The sequence below is a fragment of the Colias croceus genome, chromosome 20 (assembly GCF_905220415.1).
Source record: "Colias croceus chromosome 20, ilColCroc2.1".
Taxonomy (NCBI): Eukaryota; Metazoa; Arthropoda; class Insecta; order Lepidoptera; family Pieridae; genus Colias; species Colias croceus.
The window spans coordinates 7,061,387-7,086,590 of NC_059556.1; the positions used below are offsets into that span (position 1 = coordinate 7,061,387).

The 25,204-nt window shown below is 33.7% G+C and overlaps 2 protein-coding genes across 6 annotated transcripts in view; one reads left to right on the forward strand and one right to left on the reverse strand.

Moving 5' to 3' along the window:
• The window catches only part of LOC123701075 (rho guanine nucleotide exchange factor 17), a 106,785-nt gene extending 85,233 nt beyond the window's left edge, over positions 1–21,552 (forward strand). For 2 of the 5 annotated variants that reach the window (XM_045648490.1, XM_045648485.1), the window contains exons 4-20: positions 5,967–6,044; positions 9,097–9,279; positions 10,072–10,300; positions 11,163–11,475; positions 11,648–11,739; positions 12,171–12,393; positions 12,744–12,835; positions 13,365–13,495; positions 14,101–14,243; positions 14,785–14,871; positions 15,387–15,625; positions 16,784–16,964; positions 17,311–17,378; positions 17,904–18,040; positions 19,004–19,181; positions 19,880–20,032; positions 20,439–21,552. In XM_045648490.1, coding sequence (XP_045504446.1) covers positions 5,967–6,044; positions 9,097–9,279; positions 10,072–10,300; positions 11,163–11,475; positions 11,648–11,739; positions 12,171–12,393; positions 12,744–12,835; positions 13,365–13,495; positions 14,101–14,243; positions 14,785–14,871; positions 15,387–15,625; positions 16,784–16,964; positions 17,311–17,378; positions 17,904–18,040; positions 19,004–19,181; positions 19,880–20,032; positions 20,439–20,725 — 2,814 coding nt within the window. In that variant the 3' untranslated portion in view covers positions 20,726–21,552. The remainder of the gene's footprint in view (positions 1–5,966; positions 6,045–9,096; positions 9,280–10,071; positions 10,301–11,162; positions 11,476–11,647; positions 11,740–12,170; positions 12,394–12,743; positions 12,836–13,364; positions 13,496–14,100; positions 14,244–14,784; positions 14,872–15,386; positions 15,626–16,783; positions 16,965–17,310; positions 17,379–17,903; positions 18,041–19,003; positions 19,182–19,879; positions 20,033–20,438) is intronic. The other 3 variants (XM_045648488.1, XM_045648489.1, XM_045648486.1) reach the window with 3 other exon arrangements.
• A 1,721-nt stretch (positions 21,553–23,273) lies between these two features.
• On the reverse strand, positions 23,274–24,590 carry LOC123701047. Its single transcript, XM_045648460.1, has one exon. It carries the CDS (start codon positions 24,588–24,590, stop codon positions 23,274–23,276), a length of 1,317 nt encoding a protein of 438 aa, XP_045504416.1.
• Between the last annotated feature and the right edge of the window lie 614 nt (positions 24,591–25,204).

The window sequence follows — 25,204 nt, forward strand, 5'->3', positions numbered from 1 at the left end:
AACCACCAGACAACATCTCAGCCACCCAATCCTCTTTCTTGGAGTCCAAATCCAGCGGAGGACAACAGTCATTTACTAAAATTGAAGGTTTTTCGTCCTAGTGTTAAAGTTTTCTGGATCCTATTTTATACTCAATATATAGTATATAATACTATATCATGTAAAACGTGACTTGGAAAAAAAAATATTCACATAAATCACAAAATAATTTTTTTTAAACAATCGTAAAAGTTACGAAAAGCCCAATTATACGTCAAAATGACGTACAACATCCTCTTTATTACAAAATGGCGGAATTTACCGGGAAGAGCCAACTATGTACTGCTAGGTCTCGACGGCTAATGAGTTGTTTCTGGATTTCGAAGTGATTCGATGGTAAATAATAAAATATAGAAGAAAAGGCAAAGATATTTCGCCGCGGTGTACATCAAATTTACGTAGATTGGACTTCTAGGGTTAAATGCATAACACATAAACACCTAAATGTTGTTTTGTTTTTATTATATCTAATAACGTTAAAAAATCCGTTGATTTCACTCGTTTTTCAAGCTACATGCATGGTTGTTCCACTAAAAGGCTTCAATTGAGTCATAAAGTACACAAATTTCAAGCATGATAAGTCGCATTATTTCTATAAAACCAAAACTGGCAATAATATAAGTCGTGTTATGCGACTATGAACATAGTGCTTTAGGGCATAAGTCGTTATATTGCAAAGAGCAAAAAAAAATTTATGTGAATACATTGAGTTATTCCATGAAGTACTCGTTCATAAGGCCACAACTACAAAAAAACACGAAAAAAGTACATTTATGGGGTTGTTACAATATCTGTTTATATGTAAAATTAAAGTCTAACATCATATCTTACCCATACAAGCTTAAAAATTTGAAGTTATAAAGATTTAGTGTTGATATATAGTTTTTTGTCTCTCCTGAAAAGTGCTGTTTTTGAGTTATTCCCTTATTCACTGGAGGCACAGATATTATATAGCAAAAAAGGAAGGTTATACAAATTTTATAGCATTATCAATTCAGGATATCAACAAACAATCAAAAAAGTTCATTTAGTTTCAAATAAGCTTAATTAAAAAAAGCTCAAACAGCTGTAGGTATAACACAAAAATATTTTTTAAATTCTAAACAAATATCGCTCACTTATTTACATCCACAAAGGATAATAAAATTCATAGCAGAAAAATCCCCACCTCAAGCATTTCTTTGTAAAATATTCGTCAAAAACTGCTCGAGCTTTCATGTGCAGTACTTTCTAGAAATATATACGCGACAAATTCTATTCATGACTTAAGTATGAAATATTAAAGGATTTTGGGTGTAGTTTATTTTTTATTAAAATGTGGAATAGGTTATTATATATACTGGCCTATTTTTATATTTATATAACTGCTTATGACCAATGATATAAAGAAACTTTCGACTAAGGAAAGAAGTACTGCATATACCCACAAATGCGATTTTTTTCACTTCCTCATAAATTTTAAATTACCCTTGTATCAGTTATTGTACAATTAGATGCTGAATCTCAAATGATTGATTAAAAACCATGAAAAAATCAATAATGAAGCTATGTTATGTAAAAAACTACCGTCTTTTATCTTCAAAAAACCGTCACTTGATCCGCTCCAATCTACATTTTTTTGTATTCTGACAAGTAAAGGGGTAGTTGGGCTATCTGATGTTAAGAAGTCACCACCGCCCATAAACACTTGTAACACTGGAAGCGTTACAGGTGCTTTGCCGGCCTTTTAATGACATGTACGCTCTTATCTTGAAGGCCTCAATGTCGTAGTTGTTCGGGAACACCAAAGGTCATAGATGGAAATTAATAAAGTGAATTTTCTAATTTCAGAACATTGTTAATCCATACTAATATTATAAATGCGAAAATAACTCTGTCTGTCTGTTACTCAATCACGCCTTAACTACAGAACTTGCATGAAATTTGGTATAGGTAGAGATATTTTGATACCCGAGAAAGGACATACCCTACTTTTTACCCCGGGAAATAGGATAAGTTTTATCCCGGAAATCTCACGGGAACGGGAACTATGCGGGGTTTTCTTTAACGGCGCGGGGGAAGCTGCGGGTAGAAAACTAGTTATTCATATTTCTCAATTGTAAGCTTTTACATAAGGAAAATCAAAAATAGGTCAATCATTTCTATACATTGCATCATCTCACGAGGTGAATGTATTGCAACAATTTTCCTTTATTATTTTCAGTCTGGATATACCCAGTTATAAAAGCGTCTTAAATCAGATGCAAAATATAATAAAAACAAAGTGAGAATGGAGTTATTTGAAACTTGGTTTTATATTTCACTCAGTCAATGTATGGAAGGAAATCCCAATAACAATTTGTTAGATGGCTATTTGTAAGAATATTTATAATTTTCATGATTATTTTTACGAATGTGTGTTTGTTTGTTGGTTTATCCTGATGAACCAATTCAAAATCGACAGCCTGTATGTCGATAAGTCGTCTGTAAGAACTCTTATTGCTATTAAGTGAACAATTAATAAAACTTCAGAGCTTCATTTATGAACTTTAAAGCTTGAAGAAATTAAATCATACAAAAAAAATGTTAAGATTAAATTTAAGTATTTTGTTACAATAAACTAATCATCGTAAGCACAACTAAGTTATAATATGTAAAACAATTATTTTAACGTCAATTTAAACTGATTCAAAACAACCAAAATAACATACCACACATAAAAAGGCATATTGAAATGTCTATAATCATACGCTATGTTATTCAGTAGCCGACTGTTGTAATAATTGATGATATATCGATCCGAACAGTACAGATAGCATAAAAACCAGATTCTCACGATAACAAGTGTTTATCTATTTGATAGAGTTTATTAAAACAATCTCATTAATGTTACGAAACTTGGGAATTATATACACGAATATAGAACGATGGTTAGGTGAAATATTTGTTTGTTTAGTGGATGGTTAATAAGTTTTTTTTATTAGTTTATTGATATTGTAAATGTAATGAAGAAATATGTAGAAAAAATGGCTTTTAACCCAGGTTTTTAACGCAGCATAACGTTAGTTTACTGGGGATAATGTAGTTCTTTGGGATAAATTTAAACAATGAGATAATGGTGCATGGTGCAAGTAAGGCTTTAATATCTCGACCTACCTATATGATACTTTAAAAATAACTATTGGATCTAAAAATATAGTACACATTTAGTTACTAACATAGTTATAAGAATATTGTTACTAACAAGTGGACCAATGATGTTACAATAAATAACTAAATAAATTATTATTATTATTATTTAAATATGTATAAGTACAAATATACAATGCATTTCAGAGTTACTGGGAAATAGGCTATATGTATTTGTTCCTTATTTTACAAAGAGAAATATAAATAGAAAAGAAGAAAATGAATTGTTCATATAATACTGTAAATGTCTTATATAACACGTATTCTATTTCAAAGGGCAAAGGTAACGCATTGTTATCACGATTTTAAAACTGATATCATAGAGATTTCATATCTGAAATATGGTTACTAATTTTATTTTTGTTTTGTCTAGAACAATTTTCTTGTGATAAATGAAATTAACAGTCATATGTTTTTATTTCCCATAGGTAGGTAATATTTGATATTTAAAAACACAGATATTTACGGCAAATGATTCGTCAATTATTCGTTAAGTACTGTTAATGTGTGTTTTCACTTTTCAGCCTTTGAGGGCTTGTGTTATTAATAAATAATGAGAACAAGAGCCCGCTTCGTACGGTGTAGCTTACGTTAGGTAGAGGTATGTAGTTAGAATGAGTTATTTACCATGTTTAGATATTTTGAATGTTTTCTACCCAGGTGCGTCAATTTTTATTAAAAAACTAGCGGTCCGCCCCGGCTTCGCCCGTGGTACATATTCACGTTTCCTCTACATAAGAACCATCCTCGTACTTCAAGGAATATAATAAAAAAAGAATTAAAGAAATCGGTTCAGCTGTTCTAAAGTTATGCGCTTACCAACACATTTTGGGATTCATTTTTATATTATAGATACAAGTACGTTATACATTCGACCTCTAATTACAGAAGATAATATTGACTGAACAATTCAGCGAAAGAAAATATTTCTTCTATTAAATTAACATAGTTGAGATATTGCGAGAAATTGAAAAATTCCACAGTCCAGTAGATAAAATGTGAAAATGGTTTAATGCTAGACTGGCATTCAGCATTTAGAAAATAGTGAAGTACTATTATTGTTCTAGACTTTCTCAATTCATGAGTGAGCATAATACAAAAAATTACTGTTATTACTTTAAATCGTTTCCCGTTTTTGCAGTTGTTTGACATTGAAAGTGTTTAAATTGAAGAGCATAAGTGGTTAGGATCAGATTTTAGTGAAACTAAAAACGAGACTGTAAGAAAATAAAAAAATAAAATGATTTAGGTATAAATACATCGCACTATACATATCTCACTTGTTTTGTGTATTAAATAAAGTTAGTACGAGGCGTGCTGGTACCTAAGGGTTGTATTTCGGCCGTTTTTTTTTTCGATATTTTCACTGGAGATATTAAATGCGTAATTTAGATTATGTACCCTTGCAAATACGATATTTTTGTTCAAGATCTACCTACCCCTTTTCTACAAAACCACAGATATAATATCCTACAACACACATACATTACATATACAAGTAATAACTGCGTTAAAAACAACCGACTTCAAACTTGCACTTGCAAAATTCACAAATACCTACAGACAAAAATGCTCATAAAATAAAAACTACTGGGCCTATCCGAATAAAATTTTTATGGGACCAATTCGACACCATCCCGCATCGAACAAAAAAAGAATCACGTAAATCGGTTCAGAAACCTCAGAGTAATCGGTGTACATACATAAAAAAAAAAAAATATACCGGCCGAATTGATAACCTCCTCCTTTTTTTTGAAGTCGGTTAAAAATAATAGTTAATTTTATTGTTATTTAAACATCAAATAGTCCAAACAATAATATTTGACCAAGTTATCTTGACTTAAAGACGACGGAAATGAAACGCTTCAGCAAAATCAATACTCAGCTTTCAGATTATAAACTTGCTTCGAGACAGTCGATTATGGCTGTACTATTTTACGAACTAGGTTCTAGTAAACTGTTATTAGTCTGTAGTGGTATATTATACCGAATTAAATTTAGACTAGAGACGAGATACTTTAACGATACCTACCTATGTTAATTGATTTGAAAAAGAAAATATATTTATTTAAGAAATTAGTATTCAACTAGGGTACCCTTATAAATAATAGTAGGTACTTTAAACATATTTTATTATCATCAACTTTCATATTTATTACCTAAAGACATAAAACACGACCTTAGAACGTCCGCGTCTGTGAGACTTTAATAAATATCGCAAATTTTCTTCCTAATTATTATCGAATTAATCTACTGAGTATATCCACAGTCATTTATTTTGTATAGTAATAGTAATAATATATTTAACAAACACTTGAAGAAAAAAAAAACATTCTTAGCTATTAGAGTATTTATTATGGAACGGAATTATTTTCACCATTTACAAATATATAAAAATTCTTACTAACATTACTACATTGAAAAGAATGTTACTTAAGTCATTTATTGTAGGTATTAATTTAATTAACTTGTGCTAATTTTAAGCCACTAATGGCTTTAACTTCTTGACGCCGTCTAGGCTTATCCGCGAGACAAATCGAATTTGTTACTTTACCGACTGCTCTAAAAGGTGTAATGTTTTTTTTTAATACCTATATAAATGTATGTTCTTTATTCCACTAGGTAAAGGCACTTTTAATTTTAAATCCTAAAATTATTTGCACGAGATATCAGTCGATTGTTCTGTATAGGGAGATATAAATTTAAAAAATGATAAATATTTTTTGTGAATGAAATAATTGAAATATGTTTTTTTACAGGACACGCGAACACACGTGGTTGTGGAGTTGTATGAGACAGAAAAATCGTACGTGGAGGCTTTGGAAATATTGGTTAAGGTAAATTATATAAAATACCAATATATCATTATGTATATAAAACCTAAGAAAATAAAAGAAATTCGATTGCTAAGGTAAACCATAGACGCGAATAAAAATATTCTCTGCTTTACATCATCGAATTTATTCTACCTATTCTTTATAATTTTTTCAATACTTATTTAAGGTACATAATTCCTAAACTTCATACATTTCCTTTCCCATCAGGTTGCCTGGTAGAGATTGCTGCTTAGCAATAAGCCGCCTCTTGTACAAACTATGCCTTTCTTTTGTATTTTAATGTTATTTTGTCCTAATTTTGTTTGTGCAATAAAGTGTTATAAATAAATAAATAATAATATATTGTAAGATGTGTAGGTATTGAAGATAACGCAAACTTTAACATATCAAACTCTAGTATTGAAGATAACAAAGGTTCAAAATCAAGAGTACCTCTAAACTGTGTAAGGCACTTTAGATGGCGGAGAAAACTTGCAGCTTTGTACCAAAACAGCCTTTGTGCATACTTTCATCCCAAATCACCATCCTCATAATAATTTCCATAAAATTATGACCTACTCGGAAACGCATTTATTATAAATACGAAAATTATATTTCAGCCTGTCTGACTGTCCGGTGGTTGACAAATTAATTAAATTTATCGGGACGATGAAATTGTAGGCCTTCCTGGTTCTTGTTATAACTTATGTGTTTACGGTTAACTATAATTGTATGCTTTTATGATTTAATTGAAATTTGAACAATTTGAAAAACAGGTAGTAGAGGTAACTATTGATTGTTCTTTGTGTATCTTAACATAGGTATTTTTGTATTTGGGCTCTATTGACTTATACAATAGTTTCTCAGCTGTGTAGGTATTATTTTATACCATTTTCTGTTAGCTATACCTATCTAATATTTAATTTTAAATAGTGATAACGCCGATGGCCTAACTTACGCATATATTAAAATACGAAGAAATATTATCAAAAACATTTGCATTGTATTGTGTTACTAGCTTTCCGCCTGCGGCTTCGCTGGCGTTTAGTCGTTTACAGAGAAAAACCCGCATAGTTTTCGTTCCCGTGGGATTTCCTGGATAAAACCTAGCCTTTGTTGCTCAGTGAAGATGCAGTTTTCTAATGGTGAAAGAATTTTTGAAATCGGTCCAGTAGTTTATGCGTGAAAACATAATTATATACATAATTACAAAACTTGTATAGAAGTATAGATTATAGATTATTCCATCATTCCATAGACAAAGTGATGGAATCAAAACATTTAATATAATAATATCATTCTTCTGTATAAATTACATTCCAAAGATACCAATTGCATTTCACTTAGAAACGCAATATTACCCACAATGTGACATTGCAAATTACTACCACTGACCACTATTCACAACCCTAAATACTACATAGATTTCCCTCTTTAACACTTCCAGCGAACACAGCGCTTATTCATTTACAGACGTTCAACAGTTGAAACCGGGTTACAGCACTAAAGCTGCTGGCAAGATCAATTCAACGCACAATCGTCGCCGCAGCGCTTTGACAGCTTAATAAGAATGGTTGTCGTTCTGAATACAGCGCTTAATTTGCTAGAAAGTAACGTTGATTTAAACCCATTTTAATGTAGGAAATTGTTGACGTTCAGAAATCAGAAATTACACGATTCGAAAATGATTTTGATTGTCGCTTTACTGTAAGGCTCAGTTTACAATATTTGTCGAAACGAATATTTACAGTAATAATAGCTGAATAAATATAACTGTGTATTTGATAGGTAATTATTCGGTGACTAGTTTCAATTTGAACAGTGTATTTACTCTTTGTGGAGTAGTGTGGTATCATAAAATTGGCTTTGAATTAATTAATGTTTGAGTTTGAATTTTTAACATAAATTTGAGAACTTACTTGTCTTTGAAACTTCCTAACGTATATGCACGCGATCCATCTAAAATTTCGTTGGTATCCTCTCACCTTCTTAGAAAAGTGTGAAAAAAATAAAGGGTACAAATTATTATTGGACAGTATGTTAATCCACATTATTTACAGCCAAACAAACCGAACAGAATCGAAGAATCGAGAACGAAAATTATTTAGATTTTTGTTGTTCTTACGTTTCAGTTGTTGAAATAGGAAGTAGGTATTTGCTAAAAGACGTAGATTTTATATCTGTATCTTGATGCTTCAACGGTCTTCGAAGTTAGTCTGGAAAATAAAATAGATAGTTATTACTTTGCAAAAAATGTTATAAATATAAAAAAAGAACAATAGAAATAGCTTTTCTGAGGTGTTGTAGATTAAAATTACTTCAAACCTCTTGAGATCATTGTTTAAAACGTAATACAATTCTCTTGACGGTTAAAAATTTAATGTAAGTTATTTTTAGCATTTCATTTCGTTTCAAACGAAAACTTTTATAAACTTTGCTTACAGAAATAGCGAGATAAAAATAAATTCCCATAAGTTTTCTCGTGTGATGACGTGGTGAAAGTTTGCAATGTTTTTGAATACTAAATAATATTTTTATCTGATAAAAAAAATATACTTATCTAAAAATATAAAATGAATCTATAGCCCCTGTTACGTGGCTACTATCAATTTTTTACTGACAATATAAAAATACTGATAAAATATGAGAATTAGGTATATTGCTTTTTTAATAGAGAGCATAATAATCGATGCTACATAAATAAATAAATAGATTGACAATAAAATAAATATTACTTATTTCTACTAGTGTACCGCCCCCGCTTCGCCCGTGGTACATATTTCGCAATAAAAGGTAGCCAATGTCCTTTCTCGGGTATCAAAATATCTCCGACTCCATACCAAATTTCATACAAATTGGTTCAGTAGTTAAGGCGTGATTGAGTAACAGACATACGGACAGAGTTACTTTCGCATTTATAATATGAATGATACTATTGCATTCAATGTACTTATCAAAATAATAAGTTTCACATTACATACAAATTTTAGGTATCCTTGTTCTCACAACAATAAAACTAACCAAACAACCAATTTTAATTTTAATTCAATTCATTTTAATTCAACCATTACAGAAATACCTCCACCCGCTCAAAAGCCCCGAAAACGCTGGTCTCCTGGACGCCTTCGTAGTGGATGAGATCTTCTACCAAGTGCCAGCTATCCTGAACGTGCACCAGGAGTTCCTGGAGAAGCTGAGGAGGAGGCTGGAGCAATGGGACCTGCAGCAGAGGGTTGGAGATGTGTTCGTGGATGTGGTGAGCTTTTTTGGTTGTGTTATGGTCTTCTAGGGAGTTAATACTTCGATTTAGTAGGAATAAACTTATTGTTTATATGATTTTTTTAAGTTAAAGTTTTTTGAAGTGAAACTTCTTTAGGCGCGTTGAGTGTAAAATTTCAAGATGGCGATACCGTCACGTCATGTAGGAAAGCGACGATTTTGGTATCTTTGAATATTGCCAATGCAGTTTCACTTTTGACACGTGTGCTCCGCACACACGCTCCTTTTTTTGGTACGTATGTAGGTATGAAATGTTTTCCTAATTTTAATATTGCTTCTATGATAATATTGTCAAGTAGGCCGTGATGTCAATATTCCTCACTAAATATTTAAGGAATTCAAAATTAGTAACAAAACATGGCACGAATTAGGTACACGTGTGAAAGTTGCGGTTTAACCTATTTAAGATGGAATGAATATTTATCTATTATGCCTCTCATTAAATATACTCTGTAACATGTATTGATGACGGTAATTATTATTATAAACTAGCTGGATCTTCTGGCTTTACTCGCTTGGTATTTTGATAAAAAGTATCCTATGTTATTATCTAGACCACTTCTGTATTAAACATACAGATCCGATCACCTGTTTTTGCCTGAAAGAGTAACAAACATCTATACATTCTTATTTCCAATATTTAGTTTTATAGCTTTCAAATTCATCAATAATCGATATTGTATTTTGGTGTTTATAATATAAGTAGGATATCAGTAGGAATTGAATTTACTGTTCTTTAATATTTTAAGATTAACTAAAACATTTTCAGTTTACAAAACCCACCGTGATGGACACCTACATGTCCTTTATAAGCAACCTAAAAAAAGCAAAAGAAACGATCAAGACAGCAGCCTCTTCCCGCCCGGCTTTCGCCAAGTTCCTGGACGCTATGGCCAGGGACCATAAGGGAAAACTATCTTTGGATAATCTGCTAATTAAGCCGGTACAGAAGTTCCCGAGCTATAAACTGCTGATTCAACGGCTGATCAAACATACAGGTAAGGTTATTTTGTTGTTGTAGGCGTGGTGCGTCTGGTAGCAATGAAGTCTATGAATTAGAGATGGTATATGTAGGTGAATTATCATCATATCTTTCCGATATAATAAAAATAAATAGGATAATTTTATTAGGTTTTTGTAGCAAGGAAATTTGTTATGGAGAGAAAACGAAAAAGGAAAGGGCAAAAGGGATATATTGACCATGAATATGTGATCGCCTGTTAGCATAGTTTGTAAAAATTTTTGATATAACGCTGTTTTTTTCTTATTTTATCTACCAAAGTACTTTATCTGATATTCTAAATTATAAATAGGTATACAAATATTTATAGAATGGAAAACTTTCTAAATAAACGCAAAATTTTAATTTCCTGTCCTTTGTATAATTCGTTCGCGAAATGATTTATACAGGTATATGAATAATAATTCCTTTGAACCTATTAGATGAATAATATTTATATAAACAGGGTCAATGTTCCGTCTTTGTTTTGTGTGATGTGAAAAATATAGTTGTTTATTAAGGCCATTTCTTTCAATGAGGTTTTTAAAATTATGGCGTCCTAGATATTCATAACAAATCATCACATTAATTATACCAATATAATAAACAGTAAAGATTGAAACTATGAGACAGGCTGTAACAAAAAAAACTTATAATTTTCTTGTTAAATGTGATAAAATTATACATACCATGGGGAACAACAAATACAGAAATGAAGAAACTTATCATCAGGTTTTTTTCTTTCTAAAACTATATATTTTACAGTTGTGATGGTGATGATTTGATATTATCACGAAGGCGATGACAATGATTAGTATTAAAAGTCTTATTTTGTAACTTATCATTTAAACTAATTTCAGATCAGTCACACCCCGACCACAAACTCCTCCTCGACGCTCAAAAGGAGATCCACAATCTCCTAGAACTAATCAATTGCACGGAACGAGAGAGTTTAGAACTAGAAATGCAGCAGCAAACCCTACGAGATCTGGAACAAATGATCGAAGGGCTATCCAACTTCGTGACGTCAGAGAGGACGTTTATACGACACGAGACCGTGACGATGCCGTCTGCGCAGGGCACGATAAAAGATCGTGCGTTGTTCCTGTTTAGTGATACGCTGTTGATTACCAGTGTTAAACGCCGCACGGGGACTATAAAGAAACCCATTCCGTAAGTCTATGATAATTTTTTAACATACATAAGTGATATAACCATGGTCGATTATTTCCATAGAAACTGTCGTTGATGGCTTTATTAATTAAGAAAGAAATTAAACAATAAATTAAATTTTCTGTAATAGATTGATCATAGATTAAAAAATAAATATTTTTTTTGCTTCCAGAACATACCAAAGTAGCATAGCGAGCCAGATGGAAGGCAACAAATACAAGCTTCTGATGAGAATTAATTTGGCTGATCTCGAAATTGTTAAATGTGAGTAAGCTTTCATAGTTATAGTAATAAGAATGTTATCAATTAATGCAATATTACTCCAAACATATTTCTGACTACAGTGTATTTCATTATTATTTTTATGTGAGCCACAGATCGTCCATTCTTGTGTTATTAAGTAACACTTCCATCGACCAAAGCTTTCGCATAATGTTATAATTTTAATAAATAAAATAAGGTTTACTCGACATATTTGATAAAGGAAATTACTTGTGGTAGAGTTAACGATATAAAAGATCGTTTTTCGGATCTTACTTAATACCCCACAATATAAAATAACACCATTTCATTAAATTTCGCTGACGAGCGATAAAGCCGCTCTTTGTACATCTCTATTATAGGCTATCTTAACTATGTAACAAAATTTATTACTGTGTATGTACAATAAAGAGTATTTCATTCATTCATTCAAGCCAAAGACGAAAACCTGCGTCGCATCATGCACGAAGTGGAGACCCTCTCAGAGGACGCGAACACGCTGACACAAATATCGGAACATGTGGCGCGTCTGCACGCAGCGCACGGCCCGCTCGAGGAGATCGTGCGGGAGATGCTGTGTAATGTGCTGAGACAGCTGTCCGAGAGGCACAGCAGTGATACACAGCTGTGTTATATGGAGATCAGCGTCAATACTTCGTAAGTTGGCTTTATTCTACGTCAAAATGAGCATAGATACATCTTAAATTTATATTGACCTAGTAATTTGCCATGAGGGTAGTATTTTTTGAGGATTGTGAGTATTGAATGTATGAGTGAAAATAAAATAATGCTTGAATTATGTTTTCTGTAGCGACACCTCGTTTTGAATCGAAATCTTTTCGTTACAGATCATAATTATTATTATACAACTTTTCGAATTCATCGGGGCTTTAACGGCCGGAAAATTGAGTAGAATGGTCGAGGATCCTCTCTTCCTTCCTCCACATTTTTCTGATAATTATTATATTCTTATCTTTATTACTTTAACATGCCTTTCTGTGTTACAGCAGTGGTTCAGAAAATCTGACCATCATCTTTCCTAAGACCGAGAAAAGGAGTAATTGGGAGGAACTTATCAACGAGACCAAACAAAAACTAAGTAAGATTTTTACTATTTAGACTAATTATATAACCATCATTTATATATGATTATTAAATATATAAGACTATCTTTCCACCCGCGGCATCGCCCGCGCAGTCGAAGAAAAACCCGCATACTTCCCGTTCCCGTGGGATTTCCGGGATAAAACCTTTCCTATGTCCTTTCTCGGGTATCAAAATATCTCTATACCAAATTTCATGCAAATTGGTTCAGTAGTTAAGGCGTGATTGAGTAACAGACAGACAGAGTTACTTTCGCATTTATAATAGAATATTAGTATGGATTAAACATTGCAAAATTAAATTCATTTGAGAGTTTATGAAATACTCTATACGTAGCAGAACGCAGTAACAGTGTGAAATATCTGTCAAACAAGAAAAAAAAGCGTGTGTAGCGAACACACGTGTCAGAAGTGAAACTTCTTTGGCAAAATTCAAAGATATCAAAATCCTCGTCTTACTCCATGACGTGCCAGGAAATTATACTCTCAATGTGCTAAAAACTAATGAAAAAATAATTTTCCCAGGTGTATATGGTCAAGAAAGGCCAGCTCCCGAGTTCCTATCCCCAGTGCCGATACGCAAGACGCGGGCGGGACTGCAGTTCACGTGTGCGGCGCCCACACTGCCGCCGAAAGGACAGAGTCCCGATGTTTGGGTAAATATAAGTTTAATTTGTTAAATATATGAGTAATGAGTAATTTGTTATATGGTAAATAGATTATTGTGTACAGGGCCGATTTTTCAATGCTTGGATTAAACTTATCCGTCCAATAAAGTATTACACGATAATATTAAAATGTCACGTAAACTGTCAAATACGGGCAATTAGAATACGTTTTTAAAATGGTAGTTTTATACATTATTCGATGAATAAGTTTTATCCAAGCATTGAAAAATCGGCCCATTTAGTCAAGTTATTTTGAAGTTTATATTGATTATTGACAATATGAAAGGAAAGGCTTGATTCAAGTAGATAAATACGATATAAAAATCACTTATTTCTACATTAAATGAATGTTTATAACATAAAATATGGGTGAGAGGGGGAATAAGACAAATAGAGTTATATGTACATATTATAGTTACTATTCTTATTTGTTCATAAATGACTAAATAATGAACTAGCCTCCTAGCTTATGTAATATCTATTCTGGAACGTGAACATATTTTTTTTTTATAATGAAACGGGCGAAAACTGTGTTGGCTATATGCTAGTACAAAACAAACTCTATGTACATATAAATAAGAGTCAAATTCCAGGTATGCAACAGTGACGGCTACGTTGGCCAAGTGTGCGTGCTGACTCTGAGCCCGAAGCCGCAAGTGACGTCATGCAATGGCGTCTGTAATGCGCGCATTTTGTGCGTCGCTTGTGTTCCACCAGCTCCTGCTACTATTGATACGTGAGTATATCCTACTTCCTAATAATATTATAAATGCGAAAGTTTGTGAGGATGGATGTGTATGTGTATGTTTGTTACTCTTTCACGCAAATACTACTGAACCGATTACTATGAAATTTAGCACACATAGAGAGGGAAACTTATTTTAACATATATTATGTTAGGTTTTATCCCGGAAATCCCACGGGAATGGGAACTATGCAGGTTTTTCTTTGAAAACGCGGGCGAAGCCGTGGGCGGAAAGCTAGTTTTATTATAAATAAAAATTAAAGTACAGTAGAGATAAATAAAGCATGTTATGTGTTTGCTATAGCAACGGCCACGTCGGCCAAGTGTGCGTGCTATCTCTCAGTCCGCGACCGCTAGTCACATCTTGTAATGGCATGGCGTCTGAAAGAAAAAGAAAGAGATAAAGTATAATACATTAGAAAGAGAGAAAGGTATTTAGACAGTTGCTATGGAAAAGTGAGTTAGCTATGTATACAAAAAAAAGTTTTGTTGCATGCAATCAATGTAATGCTAATGAATTTTTGTCTTACAGGACAAGTTCGTTGATCACTGCAGCAAACAAGCCAGGCATCAGCATTTCTGACACGGATGAGAGCTGCAAGAATATACGACTTGATAGGTATGTGATAGAATATTATATTTTTTCAATTATTTAAAAAATATCGACTTGAAGAAAATAACTTTGACAAACAATAGTGTTAGTAATGACACTCATGTGTAGTAGTGTTTTGCTGCGAACTTAGTATCGACTTGTAAAGCCTCGTTGTTGCTGGTAATAAGCGTAAGCGTGCATGTTGCAAAATTGAAAACGTACGTTGAAAAATATTATCCCGAGCAGCTAACGGCAGTTAATTGTTAAATGAACTTTCTAGATGCATAATTCAAGTTTTTTTTTAACAAAAATTTACTAGAAAAAATAATAAAAAAAGACGTGTGGCACTCGGGGACTGCCGCGGTAAAGCTATTGCATGCTATGCCTTCAAGCCGCACCTCCGCCCGTCGGAGTGGGGAGCGTGAGGTTTTTTCGTTACGGAATTTCTCGATTCGGTCCCCGCGCTCAAGGCCCGCGATAGAAGCTATGCAATAGCTTAATAATCATAAAAAAATAACGAATTTTGCATTAAAACATTCCAGTTCATCATCAAGCGACGACGAAGACGACGGCTCCTCCAGCGAGAACCAGGACGCTCAGTCCGAGAGAAGCCAAGAATCCGGCAGTTTGCGCCTTACATACAACATGAATCGAACCCTGACCCCCAACCATAGCAAGAGCTTGAGCACTCCACACACAGGACAGAACATACAAGTGCATCCCGTGATGAAGTCCAATTCGAATCCCGCTGTTGATAAACAGGCCATGGGAATTACCACCGGTAAGTATTTTTCAATTTATCTGCGCATGTTGTTACATCATCACTGCTCGAACGGTGAAGGAAAACATCGTGAGGAAACCGACATGACATGTCGAATAATTAAAAAGTTCGATGACATGTGTCATCCGCCAACCCGCACTTGGCCAGCGTGGTGGATTATGGCCTGTACCCTCATAGGAGGTCCGTGTCCCAGCAGTGGGAACGTATATGGGCTGATGATGATGATGATGAAGTATAGATGGCGCTGTTCTAAATTTGTTTTAGCGCCATCTAGCGATGGGATTTGATAATTGTGTTAGAAGTACCCTCTTTTAAATAGTGAACTCTGGATTGGTAAATTTAAAGCTAATACATTTTAATTTGCCTATTTAACTTTTAAAATATGTAATTATAACTCTTTCAGTACACTAGTTACTAACTGTTTAGCTTAATTAGAGTTTTTATTTTATATAAAAAAATGTTCATTTGAAAAATTCTTAAATATTGTTTTTCTGTAAACGAACCTTTTAACAGTTATTTAATTTAATTGCAATGTTTTTATACAAGTAGTTGTTTCTTTTTTCACTAACTAATAATGTGCACTGTCTTAACCTTCCCCTACCTTATGTCTCTCAGTTCACGGACGCATCATTGCTGGTATGAACCTTTATAACATATTAATTTTATAAATTGTACCTTTACTAATTTTTCTTGCATGCTCTAACAAATTTTTTTATCCACACCTGTAATAGTACTTAATAAGATAGTTTACATTTAGACAATATATTCACACCTTTAGGTAGTACATTTCTAAAATAAGTTATAACGTAAAATGTATAATTGGAAAATGGAGCTGACATCATAGTTGGTTTACCTGCATCTTCTTCTCTTAATTAATGGCACCACCCAATAAGAAGAGACTTCGCCATAAATCAACAAACATTCGTATCAATACACAACACATACATAACGTGTTTGTTACGTCAAAATAATCATGTAGGTACTAAAAATTATTAAGAAATTTTATGCTTAATAATAATTCATATATTCAGTTTTGAACAAATATTTGCCCACTTTTTTCAGGGTAATCTAAATCAACTTATTGATAACAGCGCCCTCTACTATTTTTGTACCTTAACCTATTTTTAACAAAAAAATAAACAGATATATCACACCTAGGTACTCTCTCATCGCCAGCAAGCCGGCAATCTTCAGAGGACAGTAGTACTACAGCGAACCAACCGACCATGTGGCTTGGTACTGAAGATGGCTGCATACATGTGTACAATTGTTTGGATAATATCCGGATCAAGAAGAATAAAGTGAAGCTGCAGCACAATTCCGGTGTTTATTCCATTGTGTAAGTATTGACAAACATTTTAAAAAAGAAAAGTAAAAATAAATTGGCAAAAAGTACTATAACTAGCTGTGCTCCGTGGTTTAACCCGCAGTGCTCCGCTCGTGTTAGTCTTAGCGAGATGATATATAGCCTATAGCCTTCCTGGATAAATGGACTAATTACTATCTAAAACCGAAATAATTTTTCAATTCAGGCCAGTAGATTAGTGCGTTCAAATAAACAAACAAACTCTTCAGCTTTATAATATTGTAAGTTGTTTATCAGACTAAATCAAGTTACATACAGACTAATATTCCGACAGACGTAGAAAATGTTGGTATTTTAACTGAGATAAATTTGTTTGCAGATTTGTGGAGGGCAAAGTGTTTGTAGCGCTCGGCAACGGTGATCTCGTAGTGTATTGTAGGGATATTGGTGAGTAATTAATCTTTAATTTTAAGAATTATATAATGTTAACACTGATATAATTCATTACTTAAAAAAACTTAGTATCTGTCGACAAAAAAATGTTGCCTGTTGACAAATTAAGATAATGCGTCGTTTGCATATTACCTTATTATAAAATCAAGCAATGCAAAACCATATTATTACTGCTAGCTTCCATGTTTTCAAAGAAAAACCCGCATAGTTTCCGTTCCCTTGGGATTTCCGGGATAAAACTATCCTATGTGTTAATCCAAGTTACCCTCTATGTGTCTAATTTAATTGTAATTGGTTCAGGAGTATTTGCGTAAAAGAGTAACAAACATACATACACATACACATGCATCTATCTTCACAAACTTTCGCATTTATAATATTAGTAGGATACATTTAACGTATATACGGGTTTGTACAATTTATTGTCTGTCACCAGTATTAAATGTAATACATAAATAAATATCGCTAAAGAATCTCCAAAAAACCTCAATTATTCGTCCTAATAAAGCAATCTTCCAGAAGGTTCGTGGGCAGAGCGCTGCAGCATCCCGGTGGGGTCGGGCAACACGCCGGTCAGCGCCATGTTGCTCTCGGAGGGCCGGTTGTGGTGCGCTACACACGCGGCCATCAAAATCATCAACCCGCACACTTTGCAGGTATATGCACACTTATACTTACACTGATATTGAAACTTAAACTGATAATGACACTTACACTTACACTGACACTAACACTTACACTAAAAGTTACACTAACACGTAATAACTCAGCCCCCGGAATCACAAACACAATAAATATAAATAAATATTATTATAGGACATTATTACACAAATCGACCTAGTCCCACAGTAAGCTCAATTAAGGCTTGTGTTGTGAGTACTAGGCGACGATAAATATAATATTTAATAAATACATATATAGATAATAACACCCAGACCCAAGAACAAGTAATTGAGTTCATCACACAAATATTTGCCCTGACCGGGGATCGAACCCGGGACCGTCGGCTCAGTAGGCAGTTACTTTACCACTGCGCCAACCGCGTCGTCAAATAGAAAATCTATTGTGTCGTGGTCAGATCGGGCCGCTCGGAGCTCAATGGGCTAACATTTAACACTGACACTAACACTTGACACAAACACTTGCATGCAACTGACACTTAAAATCTTCACTAAAACTTACTTACACTAACATTTATATGTATGTATTGTATGTATTGTCGGTATTTTGAAATAATACATACATTAACACTTACATGCAAATATAAGAACACTTACATTTTCACTTGTGCTTATACTTTTACAGTTGTATTGACACTTATACTTAGTTGTACTTTTGCATCTATCTCAAACGTACTGTTACATTTACTCTAAAATTAGATTTTACGCATAACTTATACTTTTAACAAGTATTGTGAAAATTTATAGGTGCATGTGTATCCAGCCTTTCTTTTTTCAAGTAGTATTGTAGGCTGGATACACCATTTTTTAGTTAGTTAAAATGCAGCTGTACTTAAAACTAAGTGTAGCATTACAGAAAAGCTCGATACACATTTATAGTATTATTTTTACGTATTAAAAAAAGCTCGATTCTTCTACTATTATATCTATTTTCTCCAGGTGGACGAAACATTCCAAATAAGCTCCGAATCGAAGCCAATCAGCCACATGGCAGTAGCCGGTGGAGCGATCTGGCTCTCACTGCACAACGCAGCCACGTTGCGTTGCTATCACGCCAATACACGGGAATTACTTGCGGAGCTTAATATCACGCCGCATGTTACTAAGATGCTGCATGGTGAGTCTTGTACTTTGTATAGTATTTTTGAAGTGAAACTTCTTTGTCGGGGTTGGAAAAAATTTAATGTAACATTTATTGTTACGCGTGACATTTTTCCGTTACGCGCCATCTTTTTCTTATCCCTAGCACGCGTGATTCGACGTATTTCTGTAAAGTTGCATATAGTAAATTATTGTTTGAAAAATAAGGTCATAAAGAAGTTTCATTTCTTACGTGTGTACACTAGTACACACACACATTTTTATTTTCTAAGTAATGTGTGTGTCAATGAAAGGATATTGTGTGTGTGGGTGTGTTTTTTATTTTTGTGAGATAATAATCAATAAAAATATACAGCCAAATAATATTTTTTTAACTTTAATTATATTAGGAAAATATCATTTTTATTTTAACACGTTTCTCCTTCACTTTGAGTTTTAAACACGTTTTTATTTTCAATCTGATTTGTAAGTTATTGAATTTTAGATAAGTTATTGATCCACTTTAAACGAACAGACTGAATTCATACTTTGTATGCTTTCCTACCAACGTGATAATACAATAATCTATGTTATTAAAGTGTTTTTAAAATTTTGAAACTGTACTTATTTTGACTAACATTTTACACAGTTAAAACTATTATGAGACATTAATTTTGGGTAATGAATACAAGCATTTTTTCGTTCTGAATACGATTGTTTTTTTTTTTGTATCAGGGTGTGACGACATAATCCGTCAGCACAAAGCTGCGTGCTTACGTGTGACAGCCCTACTAGCTCATCGTGATACACTATGGGTGGGGACAAGTGCCGGAGTATTACTTACCGCACCGTTGGCTGCCCCTGCACGAGCACCACCACATCTTACTGGTAAGTGTTTCTAGCTAAATTGTTCGCGAATAAAGCTTTATAATTAACTAGCTGCGCTTCGCGGTTTCACCCGCGTTGCTCCACTCCTATTGGTCTTAGCGTGATGATATATAGCCTCGATGATTGTGCTATCTAACACCGAAATAATTTTTCAAATCGGACCAGTGTTTCCTGAGATTAGCGCGTTCAAACAAACAAACAAACTCTTAAGCTTTATAATATTAGTATAGATAAGAATTGATCACATGAAATCCCTTTTTATAAAGCTGTATTACCGCGTAGAGAATAGTATATCCAAACATTTACCTAGATATAAAAAGAACTGTTTGAAACAAGTTTAATAAAATAAAACATTCACTAAAGTCAATTTATGTTTACATTTTCAACAATTCCAACCTTTTCTCAGGCATCCCGTATGGACACACTGGGCACGTACGGTTCCTGACCATCGTGGAGAACCCAGTCCCTCACAAGCCATCAACGAAGCCGACACAGACCTTGAAAACTAAAGGTCTAAGCCGGCGCTCGACCAACGCTGAAAAACTACAGAAACAAGCTGATACCACCAAGAATAATACGGAAACCTTGATAATTTCTGGAGGAGATGGTTACGAAGACTTCAGAAGTTCCACCATGTCAGAAGACGCCGGACGAGAGGATTCCACCAACCACCTTCTTCTCTGGAGGGTCTGAAGGAATACTTCCCCACTACAGGGTCTAATTTCGCCGAAAAACTTCGGCCGTTTTCGATTTACGTTTGCTACGTTGTGCGACAAATAAAGAGCCTAATTGTATTACGTTCTTAAACCGAATTGTCCAGCTTTTTAATGTTATATTTTAAAATGCCCCCGAGGGCGATAGAGGATCGAGATTATTAACGTAAGTTAGGACATTAAATGTCGACTATATCAGTGTCTAAATATCAAACAATTTTATCCTAACATTGTGCAGTATTAAAATTATAGATATTGGTTAAGGCCAAATGATATATTTACGGTGTTTTAGAATCATTTACATGTACCTATTCATATCAAGCGGTTTTAAATGTCTGAAAACGTATTGCTGTTGTCGAAGTATCGTGTAAATTAATGTAATGGTTTTCCTTAGTGAAAATTGTAATACCTGTACCTATACCTATACCCGTACCTATCTATACCTATACCCGTACCTATCTATACCTATACCCGTACCTATCTATACCTATACCCGTACCTATCTATACCTATCGTGAACAATAGCGCCCATGTTGTGTAGATATCATCAAGTAGCATTCGAAATTATCATTAGTGCATATTATAAATGTCTGGATTAGTTCTAAGCCATTTCAATGTACTTTACAATAGATCTCGCGATAGTAATAACAGTCTATGTACCTTAATTGTTTAACTTCTATGGAATTTGATTGCTCAAACCGAATTCAATGTATGTTACCTACCAGGAAATTATTTTGAGAGCAAACGGAATTGTAAAGATTTAAAAATGTAGGTATATTTATGATGAATAAAGAAAGTTGCACTAAATTTTGTTGTGTTTTTTTTGTACTCCTATTTTCATATATTCTGCTTGTAAGATGTAAGTTATTTAATTTTGTTGTTGCACATAATATGATATAACAAACATAGTTACTATGCTACCGTACAAGTTTTAATCAGGCAACAAGTTTTTCTACTATATCGAGAATATTATAAATATTAAAAACTCATTGTCCTTTGTCACATTTTTTTTAAATTTCATTCTCGTAAAGCTTTCATTGATTATGAGAAACAACATTTAAAGTGATGAGAAAACACAATATTTTGAGAAACAACACTTAATGTCTTTAAAAGGATTTTTCAGTTAAAATACATAATGATTTCAGTAACTAAAACTGCTTACTACATATTACTGCTACTTACTATGCTCCTCAGGACAGTGGGTATAGCGTGAGCGGAGAACCGAAGGGTCCTGGGTTCGATTCCCATTGGAGACGAATAAAAACTGTTGCGTTCTGGCAGGACACAGAAGGCTGATTACCTACTTGTCCATAAGGCAATCGATCAGTGAAACAGATGTATGTTAAATGCATCTGCCCTTTACCCCATATACTATTACTTGGTGAAAATAAGTGCGAAATAAGCAACGGAATTAAATTTGTTTTCGCCTCGATTATGGATATGTGTAAAGATGGCATGATCATAGTCATAGTCATTTTAAGGTTTTACGCCTCAAAAGTTGTTGAAAAAATAATAATGAGACTTCTGTTATGACAGTCCTAATCTGTTTTAATTAATTAAAAAAGGAAAAAAATCAATAAGTTACCTATATGTACCTAATAATTTTAGTGAGTTCATACTTAATACAGTTTGTGTGGTTAATTAATTTTCGAAGTCAAAACTAACTTACTGCTATTAGATTACCTAATGGATACGGCAGTAAGATACAAGTAAACAGGAAGGAAAGTTAAATGGGGTGGCATTTGTAACTCGATATGACTATTTCACTAGTTGATGGAGTTTTAGATAAAACAAATTCAAATTCAAATTATATTTATTTGCAAGAATGTAAGTAGTTACAGATATAAAATAGAAAATAAACATATAGTATAAAATCTCTGTAACTATGTTTATTTTATACTAGCTGTGCTCCGCGGTTTCACCCGCATTGCTCCTGTTGGTCTTAGCGTGATATATAGCCAAAAAGGTATGCCTTCCTCGATAAATGGGCTATCTAACACTGAAAGAATTTTTTAAATCGGACCAATAGTTCCTGAGATTAGCTCGTTCAAACAAACAAACTCTTCAGCTTTATAATATTAAGTATGAATTTATTGCTTTGATATTTGTGATGCCTCATAAATAATTGAAAAAAAAAAAAATTGGTTGTCTGTAAAGTCGGTTTACTGACGATAGTTGAACGTGACATAACTTCTTAAGAAAATACTGATGGAATGGTAGCATTTTTGAAAAGAAAATTTTAATTTCATTTGTTTAATGCCTTACATGGAACGCCTCACAGCGAGGTAACGCCGCATGAGTCATGTTTTTTCGTGCGTGCAGCCGGCTCTATCGAATTATAAGAAGTTGTCACGTCAAAAAAAATTGAATATAGATTTTTCCTATTGTGTAAAGGAATTTGGAAGAAATAGAAACAACAATTCAAATGAAATACTTTTTAATTGCACCAGTTACGTTTAAATAATGATCACAAAACTTAACGCTGCGTCTTCTGTATGTAGTTTCCTATCCTTAATATTACAATATATTTAATAACACATTTCGATTATTTGTTCGACGAAACCTTTGATCTTTTTTTCGTTGTCACTTGCATCTTTTTTCCCTCTACTCACGAAGTACGGATCTTGTTGCAGTTGAGCTGCCAACTTTTTTAAAATAGTACGCCTGTCTCTTTCTGAATCATTCACTTCTCTCTTAGTTTTAGTTCCTTCAGGTTTCGATAGTACAGATTTTACTAAAGCACAAACAGCTTCTTTATCTCTGTTTAAAGATTGCATTGACATGATTGTGTTACCAACCTTAACAAAGGAATCCTTCTTTCCTCTTGCTATGTAATAAGGATCGTTTTGGACTGACTTGAAGATATCATCGATTGCTCCACGGCGATCCCTGACAGCTTTGGGAAGATGGAAATAACTGCTATATTTCTTGCCTCTTGTAATTATGTACGGATCGTCTTCAGCTGAAGCACGGCTACTACGTTCAATCAAAATATAATGTGGCTCTTCTGCGTAAATTCTATCATCATGAACGGTGTTCTGCTCAGATGGCTTAATATGGAAACCCTTGCTTACTTCTTTATTGAGGTCATTCGTTGTTGGCATGTTCTGTATTCTATTCCGTATAGGTCCTGTGAAAAGATTATTTAATCTGCTCTCTCTGCCTCTGTTCGCCCAAAAGGAAGATGACAATTCTCTTCTTTTCATCTTTGACATACTGTCCAAGTCATCATAATCATCACCTCTATTTGAATAACTATCAAGTCCGCTCATTCGTCTACCGCGGTTACCCCAGAATGGTATCTGTTCTTCGTCGTCTGTTGACCTAAACTTATATTTTTCTTTTTTTCCACGACTGCCCCAAAAAGGTTCCGGTTCATCCAGGCTGTGACTTTTTTCTTTATTCATCCTTCTTCGCCCTCGATTTCCCCAAAAAGGAATTTCCTCATCATCTTCTACATCCGGAGATTTTGATGATGATAAATACTGTTTGGAATCTAAGGAGTTCTCACGTCTACCTCTGCTGCCCCAGAACGGTATATCGTCATCCCGTCTGCCGCGACTACCCCAAAATGGACTGTCTTCATCATCATCATCCTGTCGTCTGAATCTTTCATCCCAAAGAGTGTTTTCACTGCTTTGGGAGCTAGAATCTCGTCGTCCACGATTACCCCAAAATGGGATATCGTTTCGCTCGTCTGAGTCAAAAGGAAAGCATAGTCCGTTGCAGTTATATCTTTCCTTAGGTTTCAATCTTTCTTGTTTGTGCTCTACAGAGGAACTTTCTCTTCTGCCTCTTGAGCCCCAAAAAGGTATGTCTTCTTCAATCCTGTCTGAATTAATCATCCTGTTCATAAGTTTTAATTTATTATATGTGTTTATGTCATCATCGTTAGGTAAATGAGAAAATCCGTGGCTGTTAGAAGATCTTTTTAATCTATCAACTGCTTTACTATTTAATTTATTATAATTTTTATTAGAATTGTCCGTTTTAGTTTTATTGCCATTTTTGCCGTAAGCGATGTTGTTTGAAGCGAGGAGTAAAATCGAAAGCACGAAGAGCTTTTTACGCATGGTTGTCTGAAAAAAAAAATTATATACTGATCAAGGTAATTCATAAAGAGACGTTAAAATAATGCTTATGTTATCCCTTACTTATTATTTAATTCATATACACTAATAGCGCGTTTGAAAGAAGTGCCTCGTAAAGGGTTGCATGGAATTCTAATTTACAGACCGATCCTATATTGTATTTCTAAATATTTAAAACTACAAATTTCTGATTGGTGTACCAAAATGTACAAACCAAAGACGAATTATTGTTGTTACTTATCACTACATAGTATAAAACAAAGTCGATTTCTCTGTCTCTATGTCCCTTTGTATGCTTAAATCTTTAAAATTACGCAACGGATTTTGATGTGGTTTTTTTAAAAGATAGAGTGATTCAAGAGCAAGGT

Excerpts from the sequence above, each read along its gene's own strand:
- LOC123701047 (XM_045648460.1), bottom strand. The coding sequence starts at position 24,590 with ATGATTAATTCAGACAGGATTGAAGAAGACATACCTTTTTGGGGCTCA.